General features: G+C 63.1%; 1 protein-coding gene across 1 annotated transcript in view; it reads right to left on the bottom strand.

Annotated features, from left to right (window-relative positions):
• Positions 1 to 2,109: 2,109 nt before the first annotated feature.
• CACNA1S (calcium voltage-gated channel subunit alpha1 S) overlaps positions 2,110 to 15,159 on the bottom strand; it is a gene marked incomplete at its 5' end in the record, with an annotated part of 60,112 nt that continues 47,062 nt past the window's right edge. The window contains 16 exons of the mRNA XM_079934664.1: positions 2,110 to 2,751; positions 2,868 to 2,963; positions 3,141 to 3,232; positions 3,944 to 4,029; positions 5,150 to 5,400; positions 6,085 to 6,213; positions 7,549 to 7,673; positions 7,915 to 8,016; positions 8,769 to 8,871; positions 9,144 to 9,240; positions 10,243 to 10,370; positions 11,295 to 11,454; positions 12,045 to 12,136; positions 12,788 to 12,853; positions 12,976 to 13,104; positions 13,930 to 13,986. Coding sequence (XP_079790790.1) covers positions 2,500 to 2,751; positions 2,868 to 2,963; positions 3,141 to 3,232; positions 3,944 to 4,029; positions 5,150 to 5,400; positions 6,085 to 6,213; positions 7,549 to 7,673; positions 7,915 to 8,016; positions 8,769 to 8,871; positions 9,144 to 9,240; positions 10,243 to 10,370; positions 11,295 to 11,454; positions 12,045 to 12,136; positions 12,788 to 12,853; positions 12,976 to 13,104; positions 13,930 to 13,986 — 1,965 coding nt within the window. The 3' untranslated portion in view covers positions 2,110 to 2,499. The remainder of the gene's footprint in view (positions 2,752 to 2,867; positions 2,964 to 3,140; positions 3,233 to 3,943; positions 4,030 to 5,149; positions 5,401 to 6,084; positions 6,214 to 7,548; positions 7,674 to 7,914; positions 8,017 to 8,768; positions 8,872 to 9,143; positions 9,241 to 10,242; positions 10,371 to 11,294; positions 11,455 to 12,044; positions 12,137 to 12,787; positions 12,854 to 12,975; positions 13,105 to 13,929; positions 13,987 to 15,159) is intronic.

Raw genomic sequence — 15,159 nt, 5'->3', positions numbered from 1 at the left:
GAAAAGTGCTCAGCTCTGGGGTTAAGGGCCAGCCTGGTGGACCTGCTCCTGCTTTCGTGGAACTTGGCCTCAGTCCGGTGTAAAATAAACATCACAGAGCAGGGGTGACCCCGGCCGCGATGGGGAAACACGTGTCCCGTCGCTGGGCCACCTCGAGCGTTTGGGGTCTTCCGGGGGATGCATTCTGCGGGAAGTATTAGAGAAGCTGAGATGTGGAAGATGATGGCCAAGGGGTCCGTGGGGTTGAGGGTTCGGGAAGTTTCTCCCCAGAACGGCATGTGGCGCTCAGAGGGGCGGGCAGCTGCCCCCGGCTGGGCTGCAGGGGGCTGGGAGGGCAAGCACCCCGGCATGAGGGCCAGGGCTGGGTCGGAGCTGCCTGCAGCCCAGGCAAGGGTTCTGCACCATATTCTGAGGCTTTGGGGGCCTTTAAGGGTTTTCCGTTGGGGGATAAGACAGCAGGTTTCTCTGTTTAGAAGGGTCAGGGTCAGGCTGGGAGGGAGGGGGGTGGTGCTGGGAGGCTGTTCCGAGGCACAATAGACAAGGCATGAAACGAGGACTGAGTGTCAGGAAAGTCACACGCGGAGGGGACAGGTTTGAGAAATACTTGGAGGGGGAGTCCCCAGGGCACAGTGGGGGAAGGTAGGAGTCCGGACAACACTCAGACTCCCGGGTTGAACAGGGGGTAGGGCCCTGAGGTCAGCAGGCTGCGGGGACGGGTGAGGAGGTCGACTTTGGACACGATGTGCTTTGGGTACGAGTGGGACATCCGCAGAGCTGACAAGGAGCGGCACAGGATCGATGCCTAGAGGAGATGGGCCGGCCGCGCAGTGCGGACTGCCAGCCCTGCGTTAGGAGAGTGATGGGAGCGTCTGGGGGACTGAGCCAGCGGGAAACAAGGATGCAGGACACAGAAGCCTGAGGACGCCCCTCCCCAGAGAGGTGGCTGGCCTGGGGACAGGTGACAGGGAGGCTGCAGGAGGGAGACGGGAAAGGGGAGGTAACTCGGGAGAGCCAAGGCCACGGGCCTTGCAGGAAGGAGGGAGAGGTGACAGCACCTCACGAGGGCTAGAAACTGGGTGAGCTCAGACTCCCAGGGTCTCAGAGCAGGGGTGGGGCCGAAGGCGGCCCGCCTGGCACCAGGTGAGCGCAGGGGAGGGGAGCCGGCCCAGGTGAGAGGCGTGGTCCTCAGGAATGAACTAACCAGGTGGCAGGGGAGAGACAGGTAGACAGGTGAGAGACGGCAGGTAGACAGCAGGTAGCTGGACGGCAGGGGGATGGCCAGGATGGACGTGCAGGTGGAGGAGGGCAGTGAGGAGGGGCGGACGGTGGCTGGGCTGGCCGAGGGTCGGCTGCAGGAGAGCGGGCTCCTGCTGGGTCGGGGGGCCGGGCGGGGAGCGAGGGGCACAGCGGGCTGTCCGTCAGGCTGGTGACAGGAGCTGTGGGAGGGATCTTCTGGGGGCATCTCTGTGCAGGAGGGAACAAAGCCTTGCTGAGGGTGGAGTGGGGGCGGGTCCCTGGTGCTGAGGTTTGAGGAGGAGACGAGTGGAAATGGCTCCTCTGACGGGGACCCCGGGTCTGCAGGGCACCAGGGGCGTCATCCCCCTGCCCCGTGCGGCTCCCAGTCTGGGCGGCGGGGTTGCCAGGAGGTGCACAGGAGGCCAGTGGGAGAGCTGACGGCGGGGGAAGCGCCTGCCCGGGGAGGAGGGGAGGGCGCTGGTGGGACCCCAGTGCTAACTCTGCCCCTGGCTGGCTGTGTGACACAGGCGCGTGAGCCACCTCTCTGGGCCTCCAGTGTGGCATCCTCAACATGGCCTCTCCCGCTGCTGGAGAACGAGCGGGTACCACGTGCGACGGTGCTCTGGGGCTAGGATGTGTCCGCAGCCGGCACGCAGGACGGAGTGGGGGCCACAGCCCGTGCTTCGTCCTGTTACACACTGCTCCTCGGTGGGTGCGGGAGGGGAGGGGGCACTGCGGGCCCTGCTCCCCCAGGCGGACAGCAGGGCCCCCCCCGAGGCTCTGGGGCCGGGCGGGCCGTGGACTCTGGCCAGGACAGTGGGGAAGGGTGGCTGCAGGGGACCTGCCCGGGGGGCTGCCCAGCGACGTCCAGGAGCACCGCCTCCTCCACGGTGGCCCCTCTGCTCCTGCAGAAGGATGATGCAGAGGGGCCTCCGTGGAACGGCGGGGGTGTGTGTGTGCGGAGGGTGTAGAAGGGCCCCCAAAGGAGACGAGCAGAGACAGGTGCCCTGTTGCAGGCCTGGAGGCTTTAATGTCCTGCTGGCACTGACCAGGCCTCTTTGAATGACCCCAGAAGCTCCATCCCATCACGCCTCTTGCTGGTGAGGAGAAGGGCCTGTCCATCTACCTCCTGACCTTGTGGGTGGTTCCTGTCTGTCCGTCTAGCTGCTGAGACGGGGGGGCTGCCGTGCTGGGCCAACCCTCCCGCGCCAGCCCCCCACCCTTGGCCATGCCGGCTCTAAGCCCAGGCTGACGCCATGGCCTTCACAGCCTGCGGGGAATGAGGGTCTCCTGGGAGCCCTGATGCTGGTCGAGGCTTCCCAGGGAGGACCCGAGGCTCCAACGCCCCCGGGCACTGGCCACACCCTCCAGGGTCTCTCGTCCCTTCAGAAGCTCAGCGGCTGCCACCTCCACTTCCTGCAGTTCCATCTGGCAGGCTTCCACCAGGGTGTGGCCCGTTGCCATGACGAACTTAGCGTCAGCCGCCAACGTGTCCAGGCCCCCTCGAACCAGAGCCTGCAGACGCGAGCAGTGGCCCGGTGGGTCTTCCCGCGGAGCCTCAGCCCCTCTCCACCCCCGGCCATTGCAGGGCCACCCCGGGATGCAGTCCAGGGCCTTCCTAGCCCCCTCACCTCTCGGATCAGCAGGGCCATGGCTGGGGCCGGGCACCCGGGGGTACCATCCTTGGGGGGCGCTTCCTCGGGAACCAGAGACTGTGTCCCCACAAGCTGTTCCAGGTGCACAGAAGCAAAGACCCCTCAGGAATGCCGGAGCCCGCTGGGATCAGGAAGCCCCGGCTTTTCAGACGGAGCCCCAGCCAAGATCCCCAGGAAGGGGGGACCAGGGGTCCCGTCCCTTCTGCCGTTGAATTACCACTGCAAGCTCCCCGGCCTGTGGCCCATTACCTGGCAGGGGTTGGCGGGTGCCCGAGCGCCGCGTATCGCCCTCCGGGGCAGCTGTCCCTGCAGCCTCTCCCCATGGGACTTGCTGTGGGGTCCTGTGGGCACGGTGGGCCGAGGGCCAGAGGGGCTGCTGACTCCCGCTGGGAGCCCTGGGTGGACAGAGCTCCCCTTGGCCAGTCAGCCCCGCCCTGAGATCCTCGGGGTCCTAAAGGGTGACACACGCCGAGGCCCAGCCCACCCCAGGCCTGGCGGGACTCCCCACTGCCCATCCCCCCAACTCTACGTGCCCTGGTCCCTGTCCCTGTGGGTTCGGGAGGGGATCAGGACCAGAGCCTGACCAGCTCTGGCCAAGCTGATCTTGTGTTTGTGTGTGTGTGACTGTGCATGTGTGTGTGCGTGTGTGCGTCTGTGTTGGGGAACACAGCAAGCACACTGGTCTCCTGTGAACTCCAGCCTCCTCCGGCCCCTACTGTCACACACAGCGGTCCAGGACCCACTGAGAGGCTGCCCGGTCATCTGCTGAAAGGCAGAGCTGAGGTGTCAGTGTGTCCAGGGCTGTCTTCAGCCGGGGTGGAGGGGTCCGAGCTTCCTGGTGTGCCAGGGAGGGCCCTTTCGCAGTGCACCACCCACCTCCGGCTCCCTCAGTCACCTGGGTGGCCCCCTTCCTCTGCCTGGGTGAGGAGCTGGTTCCCATCGCCACAGGCTCCCAGCCCTCCCGGCCACAGGCTCCCCAACTGGACGGAAGAGCGGCTCCCCAGGCCTTCCTGCGAGAAGGTCAGCCCCTCGGGAGCACAGGAGAGACTGACCCAGGGTCCCCTGGGGCCGGGCGGAGGCTCCTCCTCTGGTGGCAGGCGTCTCTGTCTCCCCTGGGAGCTCCCCTTCAGAGTGGACGCTGAAATGGAAGCACGGCTGATGGGGCTACGGGCTCCTGCCCTCTGTGGTCCCCACACCCTTTCCCTCTGGGTCTAGGCCCATCGCTGTGGAGAGGCCAGCCTCCTCTCCTCCCATCTGCACCCCTTTGCTCTCTGGCCCCTCCCACACCTGCCCAGCTCGGGCCTCACACCCCTGAGGACACTGCGTCTCAACCTCGGGTGCACGTGGATCACCCGGGAGCCCTCACATCTGGTCACGGGGTGTCCCGCCCAGAGCCCACAGTTCTGGAAGCTTCCTCCATGCCCGTAACCAGTTAGGTCCTGGGCCCTCGGCCTGCTCAGGACCTACTCTTTGACCTCGTTTGGTCACAGTCGGATCACATGGCACGTTCTCCCGACAAGACTGCAATCCTCTGGGGGCTGGGCCGGGTCTGCACGTCCACAGCACCCAGCACCACGGTGACCCCATGTGCAGGCGCCCTCCAAGACTTGTGGGCTGAATTTGAGGGGTCTCAGGCCAGAAGGGGGTGCAGGCAGCCCCAGCCTGGGAAGTAGTGGTTCCCCGGGCCTCTGCCCTGTCCCGCCCATTCCTGAGACAGGGGAACCCAGCCTCTCCAGGCCAAGGAGACGCCCAGTCCCTGGGCCCGCTGTCTAGAATAGAAGCTCTGCTTGGGGCCCAGCCCATAGGCCACGACGGCCGAGACCCTCTCTGCTCATCCTGCTGTTTTTCCTGACACTCATGTAATCACAGATTATATTCAGCCCTGGGTTGGCGACATGGGAACCACCTGGAACCCAAATCCAAGGGCTGAATCTTAATTCTTCAGGTTTCGTAGGATGCGCCCTCTTCTTCTAACCTAACGTGTGCCTTTCCCGGACCCGCCAAGACCACGGAAGAAAAGCACCGCTGGGCACTGCCCGACACCGACCCGAGGCTGCCCCCTGCCGGCTACACACGTCTCTGCCGTCCAGGCCCGGCCTCCTGCGCAGCGAGGCGTGGGCTGGACCGCAAAGGGCGCAAGGCAAGCAAAGCACACCCTCCACGTTTCGGGGTGCCCCCAAAGGCCCGGAGCCCACTAACCATGTCTGCCCAGTCTCACCCCAGCCCCTACGTGCCGGGCTGACGGTTGCCGCCACTACCTGAAAAATGCCGGGCTGTTGCCATGGTTGCTGTTGCCACCGGCAACGTTGGCGTTGGCATTGTTGGTGTTGGCACGGGCAAGAGGGTTGGTGCTTGGATGTTGAGGGAAGTCCTCCAAGAAGACGGGTGACTCCAGCTCCTGCATCTCTATTTCAGTAAACTGGAGGGGTCTCTGGTTGGCCATGTGTGGAGGCAGGGAGTTGGTCCTTTCCAGGAAGCTGTCCACCCGGCCAAACAGGCCTCCGGTCCTCTGGGGGCGAGGAGGACAGGGGAGGGACTGAGACCAGGCACCAGGGATGGATGTGCGGGGGCTGTCACCCTGGACGACAGACGGCGCCGGGAACAAGGCCAGAGGAGAACAGGGCGGGCTGTGAGGCCGGAGAAGAGACCATCGCCCTCGGGGCGTTCTTGGTTTGATGGGGTACGCGGGACACCTGTAAGAACTGTACGGGGACCAGACACCGGGACGGGAAATGCAGGGTGTCGGGGAGCCCGGAACCAGGCAGTCTGGAGGATGGGCTCTAATCCCACCTCCGAAAGTAAGTTGCTGAGCGGTACTGGACTCAGACGGCCTCTCTGGGCCACCATTTCCTCATGAATAACCCAGAAGGTTCAGCTGGGTGGTCGTGAGGGACCCTCCAGCTCTAGGAGGAAGGACAGTGAGACAGGAAGCAGCTGGGGCATCTGATAACGGGGGCTTTCGATGGATGGACGTTGCCTCAGGCTTGTGGGGAGGGGAGGCCGGGGAGGCTGGACAGAGGAAGGTGGGAAGGACGTGACACCTCAGGTAGGTAGGTCATTGGTTCAGAGTCCTGGGAGGTGTGGGCGGCGGGTATCCTCAGCTCCCCCCGTTCTGCACGGCGGGGCTCCTGGCCTCCTTTCCGTTCCCTGGCCTGGAACGCGCACGCGCTGGCGTGGCCGGGGCCTCACTCACCCGGAATATCCCTTCCTCCATCGCGGCCTCCACCATGGCTCTCTCCAGCTCTTCCTCGGCCGTCAGGTCTCCTGAGATGGTGCGGCGGATCTCAGGGGCTGCCTCTTCCTCAAGGGTCCGCAGTCCAGCCTGGGGACACAGAGGGACTCAGCGGCCCCCCCAGGCCAGGAGGGGAGGATGCACTGCTTCTCACGGCCTCCCCGTGTCTCCCTAATCCCGGCAACCAGGGCTTCCCTGAAGGCCCAGCTCCGCCCCACCCCCTCCTGCCCATTCGATCCCCCTGGGCTCCTGCTCTGCCGCTGGGCTAATCCTAACCCTGATGGCTTCCAAGGCATCTTCTCTAGGCCTCACAGGGGTCTCATCCCCCGCCCAGGCCTCCAGGCCGGGAAGTCCTCTCCTCAGTGCAGTCTTTTAGACAAGCGATCTCTTCCGAGGGCACGCGCCAGTTATACCATTTTTTGAGCTGATCAAAGTTCATATCACCAGCAACGGGACAAAGCAAGATTGGTGTCACCTGACAGTTTGCAGTGACAATGCAGCATCACTTCTGGGACATTGCTGTCCAAGATGCAAGCCCTCAGTCTGTCACGAGGCAACACTGCACAAACCCAGACCGAGGGACGCACTGGCTGGGAATCTTCAAAGTGTCAACGTCATTTCAAGGAAAGACTGAGGGACTACAGACTAAAGAGATATGACAGCTAAACGCACTGTGTGATTCTGGATCCGATCCTTTTGCCATAAAGGACATTATTGGGACCACTGGCGCAACTTGCACGGGGCCTGAGGATTCCGTGGGAATCATGCATCAGTTTCCTGATTTTGGTGGCCACGTCGTGGTTATGTAGGAGGGTTATGGAGGAGAATGCCCTTGCTGGCAGGAAATACACACTGACCTGTTCTGGGTTGATGGGAATGACCCTCAAACGGTTCAGAAAGAAACATTTTTTTTGTATCATACGTGCAGCTTTTAAAATTGTGAGATTGTTTCAAAGTAAAAATTGAGGTACATTTGTGAACGCACAGCCCGAATACGTGAATATTTTTTGAATGTATCCTTTATGTGCGATATACTTAACATAAAAAACTGAAATTAAAAACAGGCAAGATAGCCCAAAGTTCTAGGTTTCTTTGCGCACCCAATGGGTCATTTCAAGCACCTCCCCTCCCCCGGGAAACCTGTTCTCTTTGGAGACCACTGCTCTTATCTAACCCAAATCTCTCCCTTGTGTTCAGGGGATAGGACCATGGTTTTGGGTCGTATCATGCAGGGCTGGAAGGGCTCCTGGTTCTTCCCTTGAGGTCGAAGCATCTTCCATCCAGAGCTGTCATCTCTCCCCCTACTCATCCCGGCTCCGTCCTGCCCTGTCTGCCTCCACCGCTGCCCCCAAGGACACAGAGAGGGAGCTGGAGTCTCAAGAGCATCTCAGCAGCGGAGCTCCCTGGTGCTCGGGATGGGCTTACCTGGATCTGCACGGTGTCCTTCTTGGGCCGGTACCCATAATATTCCTCCTGGCGCCTCATGAACTTCCGGAAGTGCTCCTGGATGAGAAACGTGGCGTAGAACTTCCCCACCGTCACCTCGTCATCTGCAGGGGGGCAACAGGGGCCGGTGGGCTTCTGAGGCTGGGGTCAGCGTAGCCGGGTCCAGGTGCCCCTCGCGCCCCCCTCCTCTGCTTGCCGATGTGACCCCGATGGCTGCCATGGGGTCCACCCAAGGCATTCGCGGAGGGCCAGGCTGCTCTCCGACTCCCGCGGGGCTCCCTGGAAGCGACCTTCTCCCCTGCCCTCGGCCGCCTCTGCTCCCCGGTCTCCCAAAGCGGCGCCCACCTCCTATGGGCGGGATGACCTGGTCCAGCAGCTTCATGCTGGTCCTCTTCCAGATCTTCTTGATGATGGCCCGCAGCTCCTCGTTGGCCTGTTCGAAGTTACCTGGGGGCAAGGGACAGGCCAAGCCAACCGCACTTGACAAAGCCACCTAGCACTCCCCGAACCTCTCGCTCAGCAAACGTTGGCTGGGTTTTCCCTCGTGGCGGCTGCTTTGTGGGGAGGGCATCGCTGTTCCCTCGGGGCCGCCTGACCCTCGGGTCACACACGCACTCCCCACAGGCCTCGGCTTCCAGCACCTGGAGTGGCTGATTGGAGAGGCTGTCGCCCCCCGATCCTCCCCTCCGCCCACGCAGCAGCCTTCCATTCCCCACACCCCGTGGTCTGTCCCGCCTCCTCCAGGCAGCCGTCCTGCTCCTCTGCTTCATGCCTGTGAAGGCCCTGCTCACCTGGGCGGTAGCTCTGATGCCGCTGGGTCCCTGTGTGAGGGACACCCCCATCTCCTCCCCACTCCCATCCCGTCTGTCCTCCCGGCAGGGGGGCCTGCAGGTTCAGTGGGGCCCCGTGCGCACCCAGCAGCGGTCCAGCGGACCCCGGGTGGCCCCACCCCCGTGCTCACCCCGCCACTCCCTGGCCCACCCGCATCAGACCCGGCTGTGTGGGAACAGAGCCTTGGTGACCTTTGCCCTGCAGAATGTGGGGGCTCCCGCTGTGCCCTGAGGGGCATGAGAACGTTGTGGCCGTGGCCTGGGTCCTCCCTCTGCTTCTCCCCGTGACTCTTGATTCCGACCTTTAGCTCAGATTCTGGTAGAATCCGCTAGAAAACTCAGCCCCTGAGAGGAGGGGACTGCCCGCACCTTCCGTCTTGATCTTGAGCGCCGTGCGGACCAGGGCGAAGAGAGTGGCGTTGAAGGTGACCGTGCCGTCGCTGTTCAGGGGCATGTTCATGCCCACCAGCCGCTGTGCAGAGAGGGGGCTCACTGCCAGGCCGGGACCACTGAGCCGGGGGGCCATCCTCACCCAGGCTGGTGGCCGGCAGGGGAGGGGACCGGGCGCTACGCCCTCCGTGACGGAGGGGAGGATGAATTGGAGACACTGTTGAGAGTTTAGGTCCCAGGCGTGTGGGGACCCAGGAGACGACTGCTCTGAAATGACTCACCCAGTCGGGCCCTCGCCAGTGTCCCTGCCCCAGGGCCAGGTGGGGGACACCCCTCGCGGGCAGCTCTGGTTACCTTACATGCTACCCGGTGTGGGCAGAACTTCCCAAAGCCCAGAGGGGGCTGGATCCTCCTCAGCAGGGTCACCACGTCCAGGTGTTTGATTCTGCCCCTGCGGTAGGACACCAGACCTGTGCACCTGGCAGCCCCACCCAGACCTCCCTTCCGGCTCAGAGAATGGCCGAGGGCGGGGGAGCCGGGAGACAGGGGGACGCTTCCTGATTTCCAACCGTGCTTAGGGAGTGGAAGCTGAGTGTCCATTTTAAAGAAGAAACGATGTTTGAATTCACTGTTGCCCACCACCAGGAACGGGCTCTCTTTTTGGGGGGGTGGTAAGAGGCCAGAATCCCCTCAGATATGGGATCTCCGGGCTGGAATCTGGACCTCATTTCTCCCATGGTGGAGCCTTCGCTGGGTTTTAGTCAAGCTGCCTGGGGGCTCTCGGGATGTATTAACAGAAGTAGAGGGTATGGATCAAGGGAGGTGGAAGCTCACTTCCAGGGGCTGGTACGGAGCTGGAGACCGTGTCATAGGTTGGGAGATTAAGTGAGATACTGCACGTCGTGCTTGGCACAGCACCTGACACCTGGGAAACAGTCATCGAATGTGAGCTCATTACCTTCTTAGGAAGAAGGTAAGGCAGCTGTGCTTCCCAGCGTTAAAGTGCACCCGGACGCCCCGAGGGCCAGGTTAACGGCAATGCAGATTCTGATTCCGTCATTCTGGGGTGAGGCCGGGGAGGTGGGGGCGGGGTGGGCTCTGCATCTTTCTAGAGCTCAGCTTCTTGGTCAGTGGACCACACTCTGAGTAGCCGGGGCCTAAACTGCCTGGGGAGGTAGTGAGTTCCCTGCTCCTAGAAGCATCCAAGCGAAGCTGGATGACCATCTCCCAATAAAGGCGAGGGGGCTTCTGCCCTGGGAGGCTGTAGGATCCCTCCCAACCCTGAGGAACTCCAAGTCTCTGTTTCGGGCCCTCGGATAATAAAGGGAGAGGCAGCCCCCTCCTCGTCGTTAGACTGGAGAGTGACTCGCTGTCGGACTCCAGGACGGGGTCTAGACCAGAGGAGTGGATGGTTGAGGGAGGGCCCAGCACAGAGCCTGCAGGAGGGACTCACTTAGCCTCTGGGTCATACTCTGCCCAGATGGCCTTGAATTCGTCCAGGTGATGAGGGCCCAGGATGGACCAGTCCCGTGTGAGGTAGTCAAAGTTGTCCATGATGACAGCCACAAAGAGGTTGATGATCTGCAGGAGGAGAACCGTGGGTTCCCTGCTTGGAAAGGCAGGTGGCACAGGGGGCGGGGCGGGGGGAATGGGGGCATCCACGGGGTCTGGGGTCCGTAGCTTCTCCTGCCTGGGCCCTGCCTCCGAGCCCTTCTGGTGACTACATCCCGCACACGAGCAGCCTGTGTCACTGCTCCGGCCCACGCGGTGTCCACTGCCGGGGCTCCTGGGGTTCATCCTTAAAAATCCCAACCTCAGCCTCTCGTCTGCCCCCCAGAGGGACGCTGGTCTCCCCCTGTGCCGCTCTTGTCTGTCCTGTATTGTTGGGTGTCCCTTTGAAATGCAAGGTGGCACTCAGTGAGCGCCTTCAGGGCTAAGGCTGTGTCCTGTTTGCCTTTCTGTCCCCTGCACTGAGCCCAGGGAACGTTAGACGCTCAAGCAAGCGCCTTAGTGAACATAGAAAAGAAAAAGAGTGAAGAGCGAGGGCCTGGGGCTGGGGGGCTCTTTGTCTCCCGCGAGTGCAGACAGCAGCCCCGGAGCCTCAAAGCCACCTGTGCTGTTTCCGAGCCCACTGCTACCTCCTTCGGGACCTCGTTTCAGGAGTCTCAGCCTCCTCACTGGGGGGCAACTGCCTCTTCCAGGGAAGAGAGAGGGGCGAACGGCTTTACTCTGTTTTAGGGTGGAACCTCACTAAATTCTTTTGATTACCAATCGCTAACGACAACAGCAAAAAAGGGCCAAACTCTTAGCAACTCCTCTGGAGCAGGCAAACGCACTTGGAAAACTCAGCCACGCCCAGGATGATCAGAACAGGGACACCCTAGCCAGAGTCCCGTCTCCTGAGTCCCTGGAGAGACAGAGGCGACGGGAGGCGGCGGCGGGGTGGGGTGTCACCCTGCCTCAGCGCATGTCCCGCAGCCCGGCCGCCCCGCCCTCGGGCCTCACCAGGAAGGCACAGAGCATGTAGAAGCTAATGAAGTAGTAGTAGGCGAAGTCGGTGCCACAGGTGCGCTCCTCCCCCGGGGCGTAGTCCGACTCGGGGTCGCACAGCTGGCCGTAGCTGCAGGCCAGCAGGATCTCCTGCCACGCCTCACCCGTGGCACACCTGGAAGGCAGGGCGCCGTGCGCCTCTCACTCTGGGCAGCGGCGGAGAGCAGGGCGTCGGGGGGAGCAGGCCGGGCGCCCCTGAGGACCCCGGGTTCACGTGCTGCCCAGTGTGAGCCAGGCCCCACTGCCCCCTGTGCTGCGTGCGGTCCCCCCCAACTCTACCCCTCGTGGGGCACCATAGGCAGGAACTGAACAAAGAAAGGGGGCTTCTCGGACAGAGGGGCAAAATCAATCCAGGATTCAAGTCATCGCTGGGGCAGCAAGAGAGCAAGAGAGCTGACCCAGGGTCGGCGAGGCCTCCCCCTCCCCACAAGGAACATTCGAGCTCCATCGCCCTCCTCAGTGCAATGAGGGTGGGGCGATCTGCGGGACCCCACTCAGGACCGGCTGCCTCCTTTTCAACCCCCAGGGCACAGTGGAGACGAGGGCCACTCGCGCAAAAACGATTTAAACAGCGGCTCTGGCTGTACAGGGTGAGCATCTGAAAAGGACAGCAGAGCCTTGGCGCTCCGGCGCGCTGGGCCCACACACATGAAGCCAGCCCGCCCGAGGACTAGGGGAGGGGTGGGGACAGCTGGGGCCTCTTGCCTGAAGAGCAGAAGCACGGCCTGGGGGAAGGTCTGGAAGTTGTTGTTCCGGTTGATCTGGGTCCCGTCCACCAGGGCAATCTTCCCCAGCATCTGCAGACCAGGAAGCACGCGACGGTGGCACCGGCATAGGTCTCCCCCGGCCCATCTCCCACTGCCCCCTACTTCCTCCAAATCCCCTCCACTTCAGGCCCCGTCAGACCTGAAGCCAGACGAGCTGGGCTGCAGTTGGCCCTCGAGCATCGCAGGGGTATAACTTTACAGTCAGCCCTTGGGCCCTCCGTATCCACGGATTCAAACAACCGCGTGGTACCACGGTACCACGGTACGTATTTACCGAAAAAATCGCGTATACGTGGACACGCACAGTTGAAACCTGTGTTGTTCAAGGGTCACCCGTATTATCAAGGTTGGGTGAAGTTCTCCTCAAGCCAAAGAAATCTGGGGGGGTGGGCCAGTTGTCCTAACCAAAAGCTAGTCAGGGACTCAATGTGCTCCAGGAGATCGTAGGCCGAGACCACCCGAACCTCTGACGGGGCCCTGGAGAGCAATCTGGCCCTTGTCCGTCTGCCCACAGAGCCTCCCCCGCCTCCATGCCCCGCGCTGCTTCTGCTTGACATCGCTGCGTCGTCTGGGGACCACCTCCTCCTCTGGCCCTGCAGCTGAGCCCAGGGCTGCCGGGAGGCCAGACGGGGGAAGGGTCCAGCCTGCACGCCGGCCAGAGGCTCCCCTCCCGCCCCTCACCTGCATGCCGATGACGGCGTAGATAAAGAAGAGCATGACGATGAGCAGAGCCACGTAGGGCAGGGCCTGTGGGCGACGAACGGAGGCTCAGGGCGCAGGGCCCCGCCGCCGGCCCCGCAGCCCCGCCCTGCCGTCGTTCAAGTTCACCGGGCCCCGCCCCCCGCGGCTGGGTGGGCGGGGCCGCACACCTGGAAGGACTTGATGAAGGTCCAGAGCAGCGTGCGCACGCCCTCGGCGCGGCTCAGCAGCTTGATCAGCCTCAGGACGCGGAACAGGCGGAAGAAGGCGCTGGAGATGCGGGCGCTCTCGTCGGGGTCCTGCGGGGCGCAGCCCCAGGATCAGTCTGGGGCCGGGGCAGGGGGTGAGGGCAGGCAGGCGGGGCGGGGCAGAGTGTGCGGTACGAGTCGTGCTGGGGGGACTCCCAGCCCGCCCCGCGGCCCCTGCTGAGCACTCGTGCTGGCCCTCGGGGGCCTGCAACGCTGGCGGTGACGCGGGCTGGGCGCCAAGCAGTGCGCGGAGTGGACGGCGATTCTGCCCCCGGGGCAGCGGAGGAGGCGGCGGCCAGGCCCCGCGCTGGCTCTCCTGGGGCTCCTGCCTCATCCCACCTCCTCCCCGAGCTGCCACTCTGCCGAGGACCCTGGCAGCTCTCCCGCCCCTCCCCTAGTGTCCACCCAGTGCAAAGTCTCCCAGAAGCTCAGCTGCTCTGCGGCCATCAATTCAGTGGCCACACCCTGCCCCGCACAGGGCTCTCCCAAGCCGGGAGGCCTCTGCCCACGTGCCAGCCTTAGACACTGGATGACTCCGGCCAGGGAGAGCCCCCTGCCCGGCGTCCCGTGTCCCCACAGGCTTGGTGCTGGTGATCTGTCGCTAAGGTTCTGTATCAGCCAGTTCTCTCTGGATGTTGCCATCAGCACAGAGGCCCTGTTTCCCAGGGCTCCGAGAAAGCTACTGCATCCATGCACATTCTAGTAGCACAGAGCTCCCCCCCCCTCGCCGTCCCCACCCGGAGCCTCTGGGGCCTGCCTGGGGCAGGGGGCCCTGAGCGCGTCTGCCCCATGCAGTCCAGCGGCCAGGCCCGAGCATGCATGCTGCAGGGCAGAGCTGGCGGGCGAGCCCTGCAGGCTCATGCAGCCTGGAATTACAACGTTCCCGCAGCTGCCACCCAGGCAATACAGTCCCCCGCTGGAGGCCAGGAAAGTCTGTGGAGAGAGAGAGGAGGGGGTGGGGGGAGGAGAGAGAGGAGGGACACGGTGGGAGGGCGGTGAGGAGAGGCGTCAGAGAGGACAGGCCACATAAGAGCTAAAGAGAGAACGAGGCAGAGAGGCAGGGGGTGAGAGGCCCCTAGTGGCTGCCGGCCAGGGTCGGGCGGGTGGGTGTTGAGGACGGAGCTATGGGGACAGTGAGGCCACAGGCTGGGGGCAACGGAGCCAGGAGAGGAGGGGAGACCGAAGACGGGCAGGTCCCTTCTCGCCCCCAAGATGCAACCTGTGTGTCTGGCGTCTGTGGTGCTGGGGCCGTAGGGGGGTGGCACGTGGGAAAGTACCTGCGCTCATGGTCACGAGGGAAGTCACACCCCTGTCTCCTGAGTCCAGGGGTGCTGGCCAGGTCCCTTGTGCTGCTGAGGCCCTTACCGGGGTCCCATCCTCTGTGGCAAAGGCCCTCTGGGGGAGTCTGAGACCCCCCAGCAGATGCATCTCTGCCCACCCCCCCCAGCCCCCCACCTGGGAGCAGGACCTAGGCTTCCATCTCAGGGCCAGGCTCTTAAAGGGTGGGCACGGGGTGTGGGGAGCAGCCTTTGTTCCTGTTTACTCTGAGCTCCTCCCTTGGGCCACATCTCAGGAGAAGCCCTGTTTCTGGAGTCCTGGGATGGGGAATCATTGCTTTATCTCCTAATGACTTGTGGGGGGACTGGTTCCCAGTATGCTATCTCCCCACCAAGCAGCATTCTCCAGGGCAACTTTCATCTGGGACACTGGTTCTCAGCCCAGGGTGGGCATCAGAATGCCGGGTCCCCACCCCGGCCGAGTAAGTCAGCTCCTGGGGCCTGGGCCTGGCTTCCGGGTGTAAGTGCACCCCAGGTGATTTCACGTGCAGCCCGGGGTGACAAGCCACGTTCCAGGCCCGTGCGGCCAACACGGTACCACCAGCCACACGTGGCTCTTTGGGTTACAGTGAAAATTACATAGACTTAGTTCATCTCCTCAGTTGCACTGGCCACGTTTCAAGCGACCAGTAGACACTTGCGGCTCGTGGCTACTGCACTGGAGAGAGCAGAACCGGGACTGCAGAGAGTGCTAACGGACGCTGCCGCCCTAGTCTGCTCCCTGGTTTATACGACAGGAATATAAATCCGTATTTTAATTCAAAGTCTT

Source organism: Stenella coeruleoalba (genome assembly GCF_951394435.1).
Source record: "Stenella coeruleoalba genome assembly, chromosome: 1".
Lineage (NCBI taxonomy): Eukaryota > Metazoa > Chordata > Mammalia > Artiodactyla > Delphinidae > Stenella > Stenella coeruleoalba.
This window is presented reverse-complemented; position numbering and strand designations above follow the sequence as displayed.